Here is a 20,533-nt window from a genome sequence, read left to right as displayed (position 1 = left end):
GGATTGCTTTATCCGACTATAGAAGTATATGGAACCATTTCTCAAAATGATGTAATTTTTAAATGTGTGAAATATAATGCGATACCAAAAAAAAACAATTACAATAAAAATAAAGATGTAATTCCCATCCAAGGTCACAGATCCCTCCATCCCAAAATCTCTCTATGGAACCTCATTCCAAATGACCTCTAAGTTTCTTCTTTCTCTCACAATTGGAAATCTAGAAGGAAAATCTAGGCTAATGGAGGCCAGAGTAGAAAGGCACTTCAAAGCCCTGCCTCCGCATGTCAGGAGAAAAAGTTGTCTTTCCTTATTTTTTATTAATTACTTTTCTAGAATTTTGTGCAGTGGGGAAAACACTCTCATTTTATTTTTGATAAGTCTTCTGTAATATTCTTAGTTTATTTCATTAATTAACAGATCCTTCTCTCAAGAGAGTTGACTTACAAGGGCCTATCTTCCCACCCACACCCAACCCCCATTTCTTTCCTCAGTCTTTCTCTGGGTCCAAACTATTTGAGCATTCATTTGTCTTTAAAGGGCAGTATGTGCAGTTAAACTTTAATTATAGAGCTAAAATTAGCAGTCAATTTACTAGTCTAGCCTCTTCATTTTATAGAGAAGAAACCAGGTCTCCCCAAACCATAAGAACCTTGCTTGGGACTATTCAGTGAGTTGGTGGAAAGCTCTTTATATCCTGAGATCCTTCTTCAGATCTCATAGAATCAAAGACCCTTCCTTCTTCCCATTGTTAACCTTCTCTTCCTATATCGAGATACACAGATTAAAAAGTTCTGTGTATTAAAGAGTTCTAATTTCTTTCCATCAAAAACCATGTCTATTTAAAGATTCCCTGTAGAGCTCAGGAGTTGAAATCTTTCATAAAGCAGAGAATCTTTCTGAAATGGGAATGATTACCTCATTTTTAGCTGTTTAGTATATCCTGATTTTTGTCTTAAAAACTGTATAAACTGGGCTCCATATTAGAGTTTTGGCTAGGCTTTTGTGTTTGGAACCTGTAGGAGTCAGTAAACTTATTAAAATAATGTAGGGAATATAACAGGGTCTTTAATCTTTTCTCTTTGATTTGGCTTCAAGGGTAAGATCAACTGCTATTTTATCAAAGGCAAATAATGGATACCATCCAAATACATTATCTCTGTAGCAGTCATAGGACCAGCTTCTTCTACTATATATAAAGAAATAATGTGAATATGAATAATATATCATTATGTAACATACATTTATGTAATATATTTTATTTCATATGAAGCAGAATGTGCTTCAATATAGGATTCCAGTTTGTCTTAAATGTGATCAGGGAAGGCCAGGTAAACAACTTTAAATATGCATTATTTTCCCTCCCGGACAATGCCCTTTAGGTGTCCCCTGTTTCATACCTGAGGATTTCAGTGAGTCCGGTTCTGCATGCCCAGAATAAGGAGGTTTTGACAGCTCTACCTTTGGGGATGACCTTGACCTTCACTGTGCATTTTCATGACAATTCCGGGGAGATTTTCCATGCACATAACTCCGTCCTCAACTTTGCAACTAACAGGTAGCCAATGATCACCCAATTTTCACTTGCCAAACCAGAAGAGTAAGGGAGCTCTGTTTGGAAAGATCCGAACACTTTTAAATTCCTCAAATTATGAATGTAGATGACATGGAGGATTCTTCACATGCTCCCTTTTGGTGTTAGGATGGAATATGAGGGAGGAAGGAATCAATGAATATCCTGAATGGAACTATGACACTACCTGGGCTGTGACCTTGGAATCTATCTCTGGATGAAGTAGTAATAACAGAAATAGTTGCCATTGATACATGTAAATCCAGTCAGTCAGTGAGCATTTATTAAGCACCCACTTTTTGCCTAATACTGTGCTAAGCACTGGGGTTACAAAGGTAAAAGGCGGGTCCAGTGCCCTCTATACTTTATCTCATTGTCTGGTCCATGAGAAACAAATGGCTTGTAGAATAAGTGACTGAATCATTGTAATATTCCCATTTTTATATGCAGGTAAAGTGATTTGCCCTAGATCAGGAACTTGAACCCGGGACTTCTGACTCCCTTACATTATATCATTCATTCAGCAAACATCATGATGATTAAAGCTGATGTTCATATAGTGCTTTCTGTGTGCCAGATATTGTGCTAAGCATTTCTCAATTATTTTCTCCTCTGATCCTCACAATAATCCTGGGAAGTAGGTGCTACTGTTACCCTCCTTCTATAGATAGGAAACTGAGGCAAATGGAAGTTAAGTGCCCAGGATCACACAGCTAGTGTCTGAGGGCAGATTCGAATTCAGAGTTTTCTGTGCTCTGTGCACAATGGCATTACCTAGAGATTCCATGGGACTGATTATTAAACTGAGGTACAGTCTCTCTGCCCAGTCCCATCCCTGGCTTTCTGTTTACAAGCAAGACCTGGTGTCTGCTAGCCAAGGAGATGGTGGGGAGATCCATGCTTCAGACCAGCGCTGGACTAAATGACGTTTGAGCTTTCTTCCAATTCGGCAGTTCTGTGCCTCTAGCATGATTAATGTGGTGAACACAGAAGGGAGAAAAAAAGTAAGCCCCAGTGATGAAGAGAAGAGGGCACAAGCTGTGAACATCTGAAGAAACAGATTGCTCTCAGACATTATTCAGGGTTTCTAACTTGAGCTGCAGACAAACCCAAGAAAGCCAATATTATGTGTCAGCCTTGTTGTTGTGGAATTTATCATGAGATAGAAATAAGAGAGTATTTCTAGTGGAATTATCTCATTAGATAAATTCAAACTGCAAAACAAGGACTGGATTTCAGGTTTTAACTTGAGATGTTTTCTATACAGTCCCTTATTGTAACAAAAATGACAACAACAACAAAATGGTTTCTTAGATGTACATCTTATAGTTTTTTTCAAAACATATATTATAGTATAATAGAAATATTTAATTTAATTTGTAGTATAATACTCATAATTCTCAAGGTCACTATAGAAGATTAGCCACATTGAGTTATCTAACCATTTTGCCCTTAATAACCAATTGGGCACCTAGTCCCCTTTAGATGCCATATTAATTAAGAGAACCCAGCTTTTTTTTTCAAGCCCATTGCAAAGATGATTAAGGCATAATAGAGAAGAAAAATTATATGGCTGAGTTAAGTATTACCATTAAGGTCCTTTCGATGCTATATTTGTTCAGAAAATCTAGCTCTTTTATTTATGAAATGGTTAAGTCAAGACCTATTAGAGAAGGCAAATTCTATAGTTGAGACAAAACAATGATGAAAATAAGCTTAGAGCCCAAAGGTTCTGATTCCTCCTTTTCCCTGGAGTCCATCATAGCTCTGTTAGAAACAGGTCCCCACACACTTTTTTTAACTAAATAATCCAATTTATAGTAATCTTACCCAGCATAAGGGATCAGGCTGGAAGCTCTCTTTCTTTGGATGGAGTCTCATATAACAGAGTTTCTTTTAGGTGTTCCTGCTGCTCTTGAAACACATTTTTCTTTCTCCATTGCCCAGAGATGACTTTGTCCAGATTGGGAAGGGAACTACCAATAACACCTGTGTCATCCGCACTGTGAACGTGGGCCTGACACTGCTTGCTGTGTGGGACATGGAGCACACTGGTCTCTCCGATTACGTTCCCCTGCCTGTTCAGCAGGTCATCTCTCCAGAACTAACTGGGACTGTGGTAGTAGGCGATGTCCTCTGTTTGAGTACCGTTCTGATAAACCCGGATGGTAAGAGATCCTCAACATCCCCACTTATGACTGCTAAGTAGCTCTGATAATTGGGAGACAGCATAATATAGAGAAAAACTTATTGACTCTAGAGTGTGAGAGCTTGTTTCAAATCTTACCTCTTCAAGCTCCTTCCTTATAATCAAATCATTCACTTAATCTGCACTTCCGCTATCTCCTTTACAACATGATGGGGTTGACATGAATATGTCATGAATAGTTGAGACATATTCCAGAGGCTTTAGCTGATTTGTAGGAACCTAGGTGAGAGGAAAGACACCTAAAGCATCTAACGAGGAGACATCTCCTTTCCAGGTCTCTCAGGAACATGGAGTTCTTCAGCCAACAATATTCTCCAAGTTGACCCCAAGACTGGAGTGGCTGTGGCCAGAGATTCTGGAACTGTGACTCTTTATTATGAGATTGCTGGACTTCTCAAAACATATAAGGAGGTAAGACACCAGGCAATGGCTACCGGATCTGGATTTCCACTTCTAAGTATTTCTAACTGTCTCAAGTTAGGCGGATGGAAAGGAGAAAGAACAGGGAATGAAGAACTCAAAGTGAAACTCTATAGAAGGTTCTTCCATTTTAAAATGAACTTGCCATGTAAAGATTTTGGTAACAGAGATGTGAAATCATACATTGGTAGGCTGTTCTTGCTAAGCCACAAAATAGCCTAGAATCACTGCAGTTGGAAATCTGCTAAGGAGACATGAAGGCTTAGGAGAGGCTAGGGTAAGATATTCGAGATTGTTAAGTTTCAACCCCATCCCTTTCCCCAGTACAAAAACTTCCCCCTGGTAAGTCACCTTCTGAGTCTTCCAAGAGGTGAACAAAGTCATTTTCTCTTTCTTTACTATTTATCTGCAAACCAGAGTGAATCAATGGAAAGTGCCTGGTCTGTATCCAAATGCATCTCATTTTTATAGTGAGCGTGTGCTGTATTGAATAAGAAAGTTTAACCTAATAGTTTGCATACTTAGCTTAGCTTCCGTGAGGCAGCAACTTAATTCCTTTTCTGCAGCATAAGAGATTCAGGTGCTGAACAACTTCTGATTAATAAAGCAGTGATTGTGTGAAAGAATTTCCAGTGTTCGCATGGAAGACTTCAAATAATTCAGATGCTTTTTGAAGAAAACTCAGCCCTACCTACTGACCTCTACTCAGCTCAGGTCCCCTTTAATGGAAGCCAAAGGGATGGCACTAGAAATATTTGTGGTTTGTCCTTGGCAGTAACAAAGCCCTCTATGTTCTTGGGATATTAAATACAGCTTTTGCATACTTCATAAGCTGTCTGATTTATTTCAAATTAATGGTAATGAAATGACTTTTTCCTCCATTTGCTGAGAAACTAATTCACCAAACTGAACAAACATCACCTTTATGAAAAATCAGGAAACTCAGGATCTCAGGCAAAAATCAATGCCCACCTTACAGACCGTTGTTCCTGTTTTAATTTCTGCTTGTTCGACATGGCCTCCAGAGGACAAAGTGGATTCTTGCTGCAGTCAGTTGTTTGGTTTGGAGTTAGGAGTCTTTGTTTTCTGGGTTATTTTCCAGATCTGGATTAGCAACCCCCAAAGGATCGTGGCCACCCATGTCAGCGGCATCCCAACCAACTTTCAGGGCATCACTGCTTCCAAAGTGATAGTTGTAACTGGAGAAAGAAGCACCAACCTGAGAGGTAATGATCATTCTAATGAATAACGTTTTTACCCAGTGCCTCTATGTTTATACAGTATTTTTCTTGCAATAATCCCGAGAGTTGGGTAATGCAAGGTTTGTTATCCCATTTTAGAAAGGAGAAGACTGAGACTTAGAAAGATTAAATATCTTGGATATGGTCACCCAGCTAGTAAAGTGAGGGTACTGGTGTTCTAATCTTAGTCTCTTGAGTCCAAATCTTATACACTCTCTAGTGCCATTTATACCATATGTCATGAGTGGAAGAAACTCCCAGCAATTTAAACCACCACAGTATAAACTCTGAGAAAAGAGAGAAGCTTAACAAAGGTTCTGCATTACCATCAAGCAAATCATCTAGATTGTGGTAAAGACAAGGGTAGCGTGCTGGAAAGAGCACCACTGGATTTGAGATTCAGAGGTCTGGATTCAAGTGATGCTACAAAATAGTCTGTGTAACAAAGGACAGACATCTTAAGCTTTGACTCTTAGTTGCCTTAACTCCAAGATATTTACAGCTTCTCCCATACAGAGTATTGTGAGCCAACAGCCATTTATTTATGCTGTAAAGTATTGTATGAGTGATGGGTGGTTGTGCTTTCTAGGTATCAGTGCTTTAGTATTACTACTACGAATAAGAATCCCAATGACTCACACTTGATTGCAGGGCCAAAGGATGTGTTTAAGAGGCAGAAGTTTTGGGTTCACAGACTAATTCAGACATTTAATAGTCCTTTGACTCTGTGAAGATCAATTAATCTTTTGATGTCTAAGTTTTATTAACTGGAAAATGAGGAGGTTGCATTTGATGAACTCTAACCTAAAGTCTCTTCCAGCCCTGAATTTGTGATTTGATCAATGGGGGCATTTTTATCAGTATTTTTCAAGTCCTGAGACTCAGGATCCCCCACCTGACAAAAGACAGAGCTGAAATGTCTTCTGGCCTTATTGACACACAGACAGAGAGAAAATGGGGAATTCACATTACTTTCTCCTAGTTCCTATTCTTCCTTTTGTAGCAATTGAACTCATATAGAAACTTGGCAGGATAGTATTTGTACACCAAATGGATACATTGAAATTTGTCAGTTTTTAACAAAAGATGCGTTTCAGTCTCATGGCTGCTAAAGGAGATCTCTTCCTTGCAATGGATAATTCTGGAAACAAACCATCAGCAAGTTTCTAGCGGGTTTTGATGTTTATAATTACTTTTTTTAAAGTGATTCTACCAACCACTAAGCCTCTCTTGTCCATTACCAATCTTGACAACAACTGGGAAAAATGCTGTTTTTAAAAGCACTTAACTGGTAAAATTAAATATCATCATTCTTGTTCTGATTAATGAGCCAGACTTTATTACATCACTGTGGCCTTTTTTTTTCTTCAACATAGTACAAGTGCATGACATTCTGCTGTTGTCGAAATGATATTTAGTGTATTATTTGAGAACTACTGGCCTATTGATGTCCAGAAATAAATTACCCCTCCTTATGGCTGACAGGAGGAGAAAAAGAAGGCATTAGTGGGGCTTGTTCAGCCACCTCATAAGGTACAAGATCTAGAACAGATGCTGAAATGAGCTGAAATCATCAGTGATTCAGTATGACCTACACATCTGACAGTTTATCCCTTCCTTTCATATCGTTATAGAGCTTTCAGTAATACTTTTGCTCCCTGTGTGCAAGGCCAGAGAGCCTCATGCTTGTTGAAATACTTGGTTAGAAGATAAGTCAAGGCAAATGAGCGTAGTGGTAGAACAAGTGATTGGCCTTGGAGCCAGGAAAATCTCTGTCACATACAAGCTTTGTGACTCTGATCAAGTCACTTAACCACTTATGGCTCCCAACAACTTTCTAAGACTAAAACAATCTTTCACAAAGTGTGTGTTCTGGACACTCTTTCAGGAAGTTTGAAAGGTCAAAATTATTTTCATAATAATACTAAAATAATAAATTTCAATTGATTATAACTTATAAAAAAGCCTCTTAGAGTCTTCTATAATTTTTAAGAGTTTAAAGGAACCACTGTAGCAGCAATACTGTAAAAATAATCAAGTATGAAAGGCATAATAACTCTAATCAGCACAATGACCTACCATAATTCCAAAGGACACGTGATGAAAAATGCTCTCTACCTCCAGAGAAAGGACTGGTGATGCAGATTGAAGCATATTTTTTCTGTCTTTTTCTTTTCTTTTTTTTCCAGAATATGCCTAATGTGGAAATTTATTTTTCACGATTTCATATTTGTAATGAATATTGTGTTTCTTGCCTTTTTAATAGGTAGGGGAGGGATGGGGGAAAGAAGAGAGTCTGAGACTGAAAAGAAAAGGGGTCCTGAGATCAAAAAGTTGAACTAAGATGTAGAGAAGTACTGATCTTCATTAGGAGATAATGTTTCCTGTGATAGCAAGACCACAAGTCCAATCTTGATCATGTCTCTATCTAGAAAACAGTAAGAGAAGATCATGGAAGAGAAATGTATGTAGACAAAGAAATGAATAAATGTATATAAGAAAGGAATGGACAAAGAAATAGCCAAAAGTGTATAGACAAAGAAATGGACAAAAGTATATAGACAAAGAAATGAGTTTCTGGGAAGGCATGGTGGCTCCCTGTGTCACAGAGCTGTTCTTGTCTCTTCTCATCATGTTGCTACCTGTTGTCTCTAGGGGAATGCTCACCAGCCCAGGTAGAAACCATTGTTGAACTTCACCCTGAAACCCTCATCAGCTGTCAGCTCCAGTTCAACCAGGAAGTATTCGATTTTCCGGCATATGACATTTTCACTACAGAACCTGGATTTGATGCATCTTTAGGTAAACTTGCCAAACTCTAAGCATTGACATGATCCCAGGAAGTAGCTATAACTTGAGAAAATATCAAGACGCGGAGCCTTTTGTTCACAGAAGCCATCTACCAAGACAGGTCTATGTTTCTGATAATTCAACCTGAGGAAATTAATGTTGGCACTTGGGCTTATGACTGGGTGCTACTGCCACGGGGAATTTATTTTTTCTAAAATGTCTGATCCTCTGTCATCTTTAGTATTGCTATTGCAGTGATTCTCAGGAATAGTCCGAGAACTCTTGCTGTGATTCTCAGAAACACTTTGGTTTAGAAGGATACCTGGTGGCATTGGATATTGCATAGATCCTGCCAACTAGCTTAGAGAAGAGCTGCTGCCTGCCCAGGGGCATCTGAACCCCAGCTAAACAGCGAGAGAAAAGTTGCTTCTTGCTGAGTCATGAGCAAGTTCTGAGAACTCAGCAAGGTCAGGGTGCAGCTCCTCGAAAGTTTAGGTGTGGAAATGTACCTGGCAGCTGGCTGCTTCTCTCTTCCATCACTGCCTCAGCTGGCAAAAGCTGCAGATCTTTAACAATACTGGCAACTGGACAGAGGCCATTTTGACACAAACTTTTATTTCTCAGTGGTTTCCCTAGTGCCATTTTTCTTCAGGTTCCTGGTTGCCAAGGATTTTATCATATTTACCCAGCAGCTACCACCGAACCTGGCACAATGTTTGATCCTCATCAAACATCATGGCACCAAGTGAATTAATTTTAAAATTATTAAGTGGCTACTTTGTGCTGAGCGCTAAGGATGATACAAATGGCTAATGCACACTCTATGCCCTCAAGGATATTTAGAATCCAGGGAAGATGTTAAGACAATTATATAAATCATTAATAAATCCAAATACAAGTGCAAAAAAATGTGTTCTCAGGATTGAGAAATATCTCCAGAACTGGATAGATTAGAAAGAGGATATCCTAGATAAAGTTGTATTTGATCTGGGCCTTGTAAAATGAGTAGACTTTCAATTAGTAGAGATTGTAAAAATAGTCTACACATTAAAAATAACGCTGAAAGACATGAAGGTAACACGTAGTCATGTAATGGTGAGTGGCCAGAACATTGAGTACATGAAGATGACTAATGGAAGCAAAAGCTGGACACGTAGTTTACTGTCAGCTTTTGATCAGCCTTGATTGCCAGGCTAAAGAATTTGGACTTTATTCAAGTAGACTGTGAGGAGCCACTTAAGTTTTTTGAATAGAGGACTGTCATGGCAACAGTGTGTGTAATATAGTCAAGGAGATAGAAAGACCCAGGAACATTTTATCATAGTAGAGGACTGATGATAAAACATTTTACCCACCTTCTGACTAAAAGGTAAGGCACTCATGGTGAGACTCAAGCCTCTGTTGGGGTGGAGTAGAAATAAAGGATATAAAAGGAGGTGGGACTGTTGGGGCATGGTGATTAATTGGAGGACCCAGGATTATTGGAGGAATAACGGAGGAAGAGGGAAGATCATAGATCAGCTGGTCAATAAACAAGCATTTTTTAAGCACCAGCTCTATGACATCTGAAATGTCTATCGTAGCATAGGGAGGATTGGATCTTTATCTTAGTCTAGAGAATTACCATGTGAGAAAACTCCCATCTCCCAATGCCATTTGGCATCCTCTCAGTACCTTGCAGAGTTACCTTACAGAGTTCCTAAGCAGTCAGAAATGATATCATAGATGACAAAACTTATCATTACCTAAGGCACCAGGGATTCAAGCATGGTGTGTCTACCCTTTTAGCATGTGCTGCATGCAAAGTCTGAAACTCTCATTCTTCCAGGCCAGTATACCTGCTCCATCATGATGCACAGGCTAACTGACAAGCAGCTCAAACACCTCAGCATGAGGAAAACAGCCCTCTTGGTAACGGCTTCTCTCCAGGACAGCCACTTCTCTGGAGAGCAGATCAGTGCTGAAGTACCCTTCAACCCTGGGCTTTATGCTGACCAAACAGAAATCCTGTTAAGTAACCATCATATGAGCTCAGAGGTCAAAATATTTGGAGCCATGGAGATTCTTGAAAATCTTGAGGTGAGTGGTTTCGGTTTTATTTGTTTGTTTTTGTGTTTTTTAAAAGTAGATTTCTTATTTTAGGTCCCCTTGGGCAAACCTAGAGAATTTTATAAAACATTAAGTAGTAATCAAAATCCCATACTTGGTTTTTATGCATGCATTTATTATGAAATTTCTGATGTATAACTTATAATAAAAGATACCTTCCCATATTTTCCCATAAAAACAGTTAAACAAAAATGCTAATAGAGAATTTGCAATTAGCATGACAATACATGGAACTTTCTGTTTTTCTACTATTTCTTAACTGAGCAGGACTGTCTGTGCTTTCTGATCTGATTGCCAATTATGCATGGTTTGAGTTTTGTTGTCTTCATTTACAGTCATAATGGATCGGGTTTTGCTTTCTTCTCTCTACGTCAGTTCATACAAATCTTCCTGTTTCTCTGAATTTTTCATATTCATTGTAACTTATAGCATAATAATATGGCATTACATTTATATGTTGTAACTTATTCAGACATTTTGGATTATGTAGATTCCCTAGACAGGCTGCTCTGGGACCAAATTCAAGAAAATAGGATAAGAAGGACCATTGTTATAGTTTTGACCAATTCGCTGAGTTTTTCTTGAATATCCTACGCAGTAAACCACGAAAGACTCCAGTTAGACACAAAAAGACATATTGTCAATATTGTCATCCTTAGTACATAAATGTGTATGTATGGGTGTACATCACATAAGTATGTATACACATATATGTTTATGGGTGTGAGTATGTATATGTGAATGAAGGAATGGATGTAATGCCTTACGTTTGGAAAGGACTTTACTCATAACAGTTCCTGAGAGGTAGGTAGCATAAAGCCCTATTCATCTTTTTTTGTAAAGAAAGTTCATGAAGACAAAGGAGCTCACCTGTAGCCTCACAGGGAAGAGAAGGAAATAAGCATTTATTAAGTGCCTACTATTGCTACCCACTGTGCTAAGTGCTTTATAAATATTATTTTAATTGAGCATCACAGTAACCATGGGAGGTAGATGCACTTGATAGACAAGGATTAAGTGACTTGCCAAGAGTCACACTGGTAGGAAGCATTTGCTGCTGGATTGGAACTGTCCTCTGTCCACTGCTCCATCCACTGTCTAGGAAGGGTGGAACTCTGACTTGCATCTAGATCTTCTAATTGCAAATCCTGTGTTCTTTCCCCAAAGCCACAACACATTTATTATCAGAGGAAACCATTTCTTTAAATGGTCCCTAGTAGTTAATCTGTCCCTTTAAGTCTTTTTATTTCCTTTTTTTGCTGTTTTTCTGTTTTATTGTTTGGAGATAGGGTACCAAGGGGAAAAGAGCCAGGTGTTTGCTGGATCATTAGCAGTGTCCGTTCCCATAAATACACACACACACACACACACACACACACACACACACACACACACACACAATACCACCTCCACCATCACCACCACCGCCAGCACCAGGCAGAAAGTGAAGATGAAAGACCTGTCTATTCCCTGACCTCCATAGATAGGCGTGCAGACCATTTCTCTTCTCATTCAGTTTGCATGTGATAAGGGAGGCCTTGATCAAAGAATCTCTTTCCATCTAGGGACCACTAATTAATGCAGGCTTTAGACACATTATCTCATTTAATCCCTTTGAGGTATGTGATGCTTAATATTTCCAGCATCCCTGATTGCAGTGATTTGGGCCCCTTTTACTCACTATATATATTATAGGACTTGCTCTACTTGAAAAATTCACCATCTTATTGCAATATGATGATAAGTCTCTATAAGAAAAGACTGGAAAGTACAACCTATTAAAAGAAACACAGTTTCCAGTGCTGTGCACATAGTAGGTACTTAATAAATGTTGAATGATAAATGATTTTCTTGGAGGAGTTATCCTGGGAGAGTTCCTATTAATTTTGTCTTGTGTAAAATGGTTCTTTATTAAACCAGAATGAGCTGAATCTGTCCATACAGGGGGGAACATATCTGAATACAAACAGTAAAAATTGACGTCACTGTATTTCTCCCTAAAACACATATACATGCATACTTTTATGTCTAATATATTCTGCACATTGAGAAATGTCTTTCTATCAAAATGCTTCTAGAGACAGCATAGGGTAGAGGAAGGATCCCTGAAAAAAGCATCAGGAGACCCATATTTTAATAGTGGCTCCATCAGTCACTGACTTGATATGGCAAGATACATAAGTGCTCTGGGCTAAGTTTTCTCAGCTGCAAAATGGGAACAAGAATCCTCTCCCTGCCTATTTTTTCCAGGTTTTGAATATCAATGAGATCCTACATGTAAAAGTATTGTAATTATAACTTGCTAGATAATTAGGGTGTGTGTGTGTGTGTGTGTGTGTGTGTGTGTAAGGTGTCTCAAGTTACATAGTAGAAAGAATTTTGAACTTGGAAGTCAAAAAAACTATATCAGAATTCCAAATCTGCTACCATACTAACTCAGTAACAGTAGACAAGTCCCTTCGTCACTGTGGGCTTCAATTCTCAGCTTTCCTCATCACTCTCATTGTTTCACTCCCCATCTAGATGAATTATTTTCCTGGCCACCATCCCTAGAATTATGTTTAGTCCATCTCCCTTTTAGAAAGTACATTTTCTGAAGAGCAGAGACAGTCTTTCTTTTATATTTGTAACTTCTGTACTTGGCAGAAAGCAAACATCTAATAAATATATTGCATTCATTTATATTATCAATTTTGGTAGGAAAAATATTGGTAGAAAAAAGGTTTGCAGCAAAATAATTGTTAGGACATGTATACTTATTTTGTATTTAATTTATACTTTAACATATTTAACATGTATTGGTCAACCTGCCATCTGGGGGCAGGGGTGGAGGGAAGGAGGGAAAAATTGGAACAAAAGGTTTGGCAATTGTCAATGCTATAAAATTACCCATGCATATAACTTGTAAATAAAAAGCTATAATAAAAAAGAAAAAAGGTTTACAAATGGCAAAGAGTTCATTAATGTGAGCTATTATTATTGATATTATTAAGGATGTATTTTTTGGACTGGTCTTTTGATTTCATCAGTAAGAAATTTCTCAGTAGGAAATGCTCGTACAAAAGAAGACCAGCTCCTTCTCTGCAGTTTTAGGCTAAGAGCAATCCAGAACTATCTAAAAATCCCTGCTGGCACATGTTGTCCTAGAAAACCACAGATTAACATTATCTATCTTCTGTTGTGTTTTTCTGTTACTGAGTTAGGTACCTCACCAGTTACATGTCGGTCTAGTTTGGGCTGCACCCAGGAGTGTTTCAGAGTGCATTCAGCCTATTGCCGACATCTCTGTCTCTCTTGGAGAATTACCTGGGGCTCTAACAGCTTATATAAGTTGACCAGAATCATCTAGCCCACTATGTGTCAGTTGTGGCTTGAATCCACGTCACTCTGACTCTGAGACTGACTGACTGTCCTTTGTGCCATCGCTGCCTTTCCTTCATGTCATAATTAGTTATGATGATTATAAGAAGTATCCTGAGCTTTTCTTTAGATGATAAAACACTAAATAAGTGTAATGTTACAGAACCTCAGCTTAGAGCAGTAGGCCCTTCAAGATGTGCGTTTTTCCCCAAGGAAGGCATTTCTTTCCCTAGGTGAAATCTGGGTCACCAGCAGTGGTTGCCTTCGTGAAGGAGAAGTCCTATGGATTGCCCAGCTTTGTCACCTACACCATCAGCATCTCTGATCCAATGATCCTCAGCCAGAGATCCTCGTCTACCACGCTGACCATTTCCAGCCCCATGACAGACCAGTCCATCACTCTCCCAGTCACCATGGTCTATATGACTGACAGGCGAAGTTCTGGCCAGCGTAAGTTCATTCCTGTGCCCATGTAGCACTTGGGGAACAAATGGTTTTGCTTAAGGGTGATGGTAGAGAGAAGAAAAGAGGAGGCTTATTGATTTAGCCCTCAGCTGGGTCAATCTGAGGTAGAAAGGGACCAAGTACAGTCTCCTCCTTCCCCTGGTGCAAAATAGAAGGAATTCCCTTGATCTCTCCCCTACTGAAGATTTTTGACCCTTCCCAGCCAGCTGGCAGCTGCCCGAAGATGCTGGTTTTTCTCTCCTATGACTTAATTTTTCATGAGTCTAACCTAGGACTTCAGGTTTTCAAAACTGCTTTGCATTTCTAGGCTGTGGTGACAGCCTCGGTGGCAGTTCCATCTATCCTGAGCTATCACTGACAGGCATATTCAGAGCACACGTGGCTTCCCATTCGTAATCTGAGCAAATCAAGGGATTCAAATGAGGCACGTTTACCGAAGGAGATAGTGTGTGAGCCCAGGGCAGGGAGAGAAGGCTTGTTTGAGTAGATTAAGGTGCTGGGACACTATTTATAACCTGCACAATGACAGAGATTTCCTTTCCAATTGATTCCACAGAAGGAGCCAGCCTTTTCCAACACTTCCTCGACTCCTATCAAGTCATGTTCTTCACGCTTTTTGCACTGCTGGCAGGGACAGCTATTATGATCATAGGTAAAATATTATATTCATGTGTTTTCCAACTTGTACATCATTTCTACTGCCTGATCTAAATAAACTGTTGCATGTTTTTCAGTTTACCATGCAGTTTTCTCACCCAAAGAACAAAATACACACCCTGCCTTCACCCCAAGAACGAGCCCTTCACATAGTCCTAACAGTAAGTAATTATTGAGTAAGTTTAATAAATGGGAGGGGGATAGTATAGAAATTGTCACAGGATGATGTTTCCGCAACAAAATGGCCACAAAAGAGACGAGCTCTGTTCTCAGGCAGCCCTAGCACTTTTCCCGTTGCTGTATGGCTAAATTCTACCTTCAGCAATACATGCACACACATGTGATATTACACACATTACTTGCAGTTCCAAAAGACAGAGCACCCTTTTTTCCCCAAATAGATGGCTAAATAAGACTCCTGCATTTAGAACTGGAAAAGACCTCAAGTGTCATTTACCTAAAGGTCACCTTGTTAGCATACAACATTCATTCAAAATCCAGTTAAGCAATTTCTTTTTTGCTGAACCTATGTGCTGGGTTATGTTTAAGTCATTCTTCCTGGAAAACCTTCTAAAGACATGTGTGCCTCATATCCTAAAGGTACTGCTCCATGACACTGGCTGAGTCTCATGAGAAACATTAAATGTTTGCAGAAGAGCCTTTCTCAGAATCTTTCTTAAACGAATTGGCAAAATGCTTGACAGTGCCCGGTAAATATTGAAGCCCCAACATGGCCATATCTAGAGTCTTTTCCCCTGGGAAGGCCTACTTACTAGCCTGAAACAAAATTAAATTTTGTTTAGCTCTCTGGCGTCTTTCCAGCATAGCATAATGCAAAGAAAAGTAGAAGCCAAGAAATTTGGAGTCTCATTCCATTTCTGCCCCTAGTTCTGTTTGACCTTAAGCAAGTTGTCTCCCTTTTTTCAGCCTCGATTTCTCCAACTGTAAAATAAGGGGCTAAATCAGAGGTTCTTAACCTTTGTGTCATGACCCCCTGATATCTATGGATCCCTTCTCAGAATAATGTTTTAAATGTGAAATAAAACATGTAGAGCTACAAAAAATATACTGAAAATATTATCAAAATATTTTTTAAACAAATTTATAGATAACAGGTTAGGAATCCTGGACTAGACAATCTGTAAGATGAGCCCCTGCAATTCTAATATTCAGGTGATTCTAAATGACAGTGTTCTGAAGTTCAGGGACAAAGTCTTTCTTTCATTGTTCCTGTGGCCTGGAGAACATGATTCTTAGTAGGTAGTTAATGAATTCAGACTTCATTGACCAGCCATGAGATTAGGTTTATTAGCTCCAGAGCACTGCAGTACTAAACCACAGCCAATATTCACCATCAGGGAGGTCAAGAGAAGAGAGTCACAGAATTACAAACTGTTAGATCTGTAAGGAACTTTAGAAACCCTTTGTTCCAACCTTCTCTATTAGATTTCTTCCACCAACATTTATTAAGCAACCACTATGTGCTGACTATTGTAACAAGTACTTGCAACATTGTATTAGCCACTTTAAAGATAAGGAAGCTGAGGTCTAGAGAGTGAAAGTGACTTGCCTCAAATCACACACAAGTTAGAAGAACAGGAACCAGATCTGCCTCCTGGGCCAGGAAGTCTAAATGAACTGGCAAAGCTGATCCTGCTTGGAATTGGCAACACTGAAATTAGGGGAAAGCCATCTCAGGATCTGTTCTGTGTATGAAACAACATGATATAAAATTATAACCAGTCACATTTTATGAATTAAATGAAGTTTAAGGCAATCATGTCATATTTTAATGTTATTTACATGAGCTGAATTTCCATGCACATATACTGTCTGGACATTTCATCATGCCATAAATAAATCATGAGGTTTTAGAAGGATATGGGGAAATCATCTAATTTTCCAGGTGGGGGAAAAAAAAATATTCCATGAAAAACTCTATCAGTAAAAACAGTTTTTGGCAACTGATTCCTTTCCTCCTCTGAGTTCCTGTATGTAGCAGGTTGTTGTAGCAAGTTACTTGTCTTTCCCTCTCTCTTCCAGGTTTTGTTGCTCCCCCTCCAGTGCCTTACAGCACTCTGCCCCACAATCGAAAAACCAGCCCACCCTTCAGATTGTGGAGCCCTGATTATGCTTCCCATTAAAGTCTGCTAAAAGAAGCTCGCCCCAGAGAAAACGACCATTCGGGAAAAACATAGAAAGACTTTAGTGCCTTTAATAATAATCAGATAAATGTATTCACACTGGAGACATCCATCCCAAGAAGATTGCAGTAATTCTCAAGTTGGATCTGATGTGTTGGAATTCGCTAGTTCTGTGTTTTAACCCTTGCTTCTTAGCTTCTTTTGTAAAATGCATAGTTATTTTCCATGTTCCCATCGGTTCTTAAAAGTCCTAGAAACCCTGCATCAGTTTTGATTTTAGAAACAGGTTGCTCAGGGTTCTGGACGATGCTTTTTTCCCCCCCTCATGTCACTAAAATCGTGCTATTTCACATGCCTTGGGCAGTTAGAAGCTTCATTTAAAGTCTGTGGTAGAGAAGGCTAAAGGCTAATCTAATATAGTAGGGCCATATGCCTTGGGGAAGGGGCTTTTTGCATTTCATTTTCTCCCTGTGAAAACTAATTCCCCCTTAGCATGGTTGTTAAGTAAGGGAAGTAGTGAAATGGAAAAAAAAAATGTGAATATCCTATATTCTGAAAGCTTCAATTTTTCTTTTTGAGTCTAAATCATAGTGTCAGTAAGACTCAGGAATGCACTGCCTTGCTGGGTGCTCTCAATATTTTAGCCTTACAATGTGACTCAGAATTATCATTTGGAAATGGGCATTTATTTTCCTTTGCAAATGTGAATAGAGTCTGTCTTCTATGTTTCAAAAGGGAAAAATAAGTATTAACATTGTCTTTTGTCTACAGCTATCGCCCCTTACCTTGTAAAGCAGGCATCTCATGCTAGAGATGAGCTTAGTTGGCATCTTCTTAATGCAAGAATGGTACTTTCATTATTCAGGAAACACTCTTCATCAGAAGGATAAGACGTGGTAGGGGTTTTTTGTTTTTTTTTGTTTTTTTTTTTCATTTTTAAAAAAATTTGCTGTTTTGTCCTGTTAAAGCACAAAATTGCAATTGTGTGTTTTTAGTATTTTTTTTTTTCACATCCAAGTACCTCAGCAGACATTGAGCCTCTGTCTTTCTCCACTGTAAAAGGATGGCCATCCTTTTCCTGGGAGTCCTTTAGCTAATCTCATACGAGTGACTCTCTGGGATTTGTTGGCCTCTCTACAAAATGCACTGAGCTCTTCTAGACCAAGGGGCAGGAGGCAGGAGATTAGGGGTGTGCAGAGCAGTTTGCTTCAGCCCTGAGAAGCTCCTTGTAGAGAAGAGGATGACTAAAAAGCCAGAGGGATTGGTGGAAGATAGAGAAAGGGTTAGAGACCTTGGTGGAGTATGGGAAAGGTAGTATAGTGCCCCCACCAACCCCAGCAATAAATTCAGAACACCATTCAGAAGAGTGAAACATTAACACAATCCTGGAAGATATTTCCTTCTTAGTTATCAACATAAGGCTCTCAGAAATGTAGCTACCAATCCCTGAGACTGTGACTTAAAACATGGCCTACATTTGTCTTTGTCCATAGAGTGGTGACCACTGGCTAAGTGGGCAATGGTCCTTCTGAAAATAAAGCTGAACAGATTTTTCTTCAGAATGTGGCCACACCATGGTCAGAAAATCCACTTGCCCTTTTCTGATAGAGAATGTACCAAATATATGAGATAATCTTGTAGGTCTCATTTAGAGCTGTGGATTTGTACGACAGTCTCTGTGACATTCTTTGTTGTTGTTTTTTTAATATATTATGTAATTAACCATTGAGAAGGCAATGTGATGTCACCCTCTTCCTTCAAAGTAGAGTTATGTAATTTATTTTCCATTGCATAAGGAAGGAAGAATTGTGCCTTGTGTACTATGTGAGCTTGAAACTGACAACTTGGATGTAAATATGAGCATTTTTACTTGCTTTATTTAATAAAGCTGTATGAGATTCTTTAATTGGTGTGGTCATTACTGACTCTTTATTATGGGCTGAGTTAAATAACAAATGCAGAGATCCTATCAATCCATCAGAAAGCATTAAGTGGCTGCTATATGCCAGCCCCTGGGCTAAACACCAAGGATACAAATGCAGATTCTACTGTCAGCTGGAAGGGACTCCAGACTGGGAAGCTCAACTCCTGATCTTTCCTACCACACCTCTGGGGCCCAGAGAAGTCAAAAACAGATTGATTGAACAAGGTAGCAAACAGTTGCTCTCAGATCCAGACCCCAGGTTGTCTGTCTTCCAAGCTAACATTTTTTCCTTGGCATTTTGTTGTCATCTCTTACATACTTTGCTTCACATTCCTGATATTTTGGGAGCATTTGAACACACTAAAGAATTAAACATGACATTTGTTACCAACCAAATGTCCATTTGTTCTCATTGTTGTTCAGTCATTTTCTATAACATCCAATTCTATGTGAGCCTATTTGGAGTTTTGGGGGGGTTTTGCTTGATTTTTTTTTTTTTTTTGCAAAGATACTGGAGTGGTTTGCCATTTCCTTTTCCAACTCATTTTACAGATGAGGAAACAGAGGTACCCCGGTGAAGTGCTCATTTGAGGGCAGGTTTGAATTCAGGAAGTTGGCTCTGTCCTGGTACTCTATCCACTGTGCCACCAAGCTGCCCCATCCTCATTAAACCAGGAAGAATGGTCAATAGCAGTGTTTTCTGCAGCTTATCCCCTATGGTGGACCCATGCTTTGAGAGCACACCCAGATCATTCCTCTAGATATGGACTCATAAAAATGAAGAATTGCCTAAAGATCCTTAACCAACCTCCTTTTTTTGGCAAGGGGTTGTATTTATAATAAACTTGTAGTTCATATTATATTGACATTTTATGATTTACTGACCACATAAGTCCCAACAACCCTGTGAGGTAGGCAGTAAAAATATTCCCATCTTTATTTTACAGTTTAAAAAAAGTGTAGCTGAAACAGGAATTCAAGTCAAGTTTTCTACATTCAAAACAGATATTGAGACCTAAGGGAAAATGACTTCATAGAATCACAATTGGGGTGTTAAAAGGGCGCTCTACGGCCATTGTTCCAACTAAGATTGCCTTCTACTTATGCTTCTTATATCTTCTATGTTATTTTCATGTTATCTTCCCCATAGGATATGTGAGTTCCTTGGTGGACAAGAACTATTTTTGCTTTTCATTGAGCTCCCCACACTTAGTACAGGGCCTGACAAAAAGTGTTGTTGTTCATCCTTTATTTTTGAAGAGGTCCAATAACATCACAGGGTGATGTCTTGACTTGTGTGTAAATTGGATTTAAATGAGGCAGAGCTACACAGAATTGTCAGCCTCGTTCTCTCTTCCAGAGTCACCAAAGTCCAGGTGGTAAGACAAAAGCCATGATGCCTTCATGGCCATTGAAACATTGTTATCTATCCAGTCTCCTGGAGGAAGTTTTCAAGTGCTTGTAGTAGACATCCCCCTAATTCACCGATTGGTTTGAGACCTGTAAGTTACCCTCAATCTGATTTGGCCCATCTGCTGAGATGGTTACTGGGAAGTGGCCACTGTGCATGCTACAGCTTCTTAGAGCTACAGGTAAGAGATGTTCAGTAGACAGCAAAGGTGTCTGAGAAGGGCTCAGCAA

General features: G+C 39.1%; 1 protein-coding gene across 1 annotated transcript in view; it reads left to right on the top strand.

Annotated features, from left to right (window-relative positions):
* NUP210 (nucleoporin 210) overlaps positions 1-18,874 on the top strand; it is a 150,157-nt gene extending 131,283 nt beyond the window's left edge. Inside the window, 10 exon segments of the mRNA XM_051983765.1 lie at positions 1,383-1,558; positions 3,521-3,741; positions 4,057-4,193; positions 5,305-5,428; positions 8,099-8,245; positions 10,062-10,312; positions 13,936-14,152; positions 14,724-14,819; positions 14,902-14,985; positions 16,868-18,874. Coding sequence (XP_051839725.1) covers positions 1,383-1,558; positions 3,521-3,741; positions 4,057-4,193; positions 5,305-5,428; positions 8,099-8,245; positions 10,062-10,312; positions 13,936-14,152; positions 14,724-14,819; positions 14,902-14,985; positions 16,868-16,968 — 1,554 coding nt within the window. The 3' untranslated portion in view covers positions 16,969-18,874.
* Positions 18,875-20,533: the final 1,659 nt, after the last annotated feature.

The sequence above is a fragment of the Antechinus flavipes genome, chromosome 1, assembly GCF_016432865.1.
Source record: "Antechinus flavipes isolate AdamAnt ecotype Samford, QLD, Australia chromosome 1, AdamAnt_v2, whole genome shotgun sequence".
Taxonomy (NCBI): Eukaryota; Metazoa; Chordata; class Mammalia; order Dasyuromorphia; family Dasyuridae; genus Antechinus; species Antechinus flavipes.
This window is presented reverse-complemented; position numbering and strand designations above follow the sequence as displayed.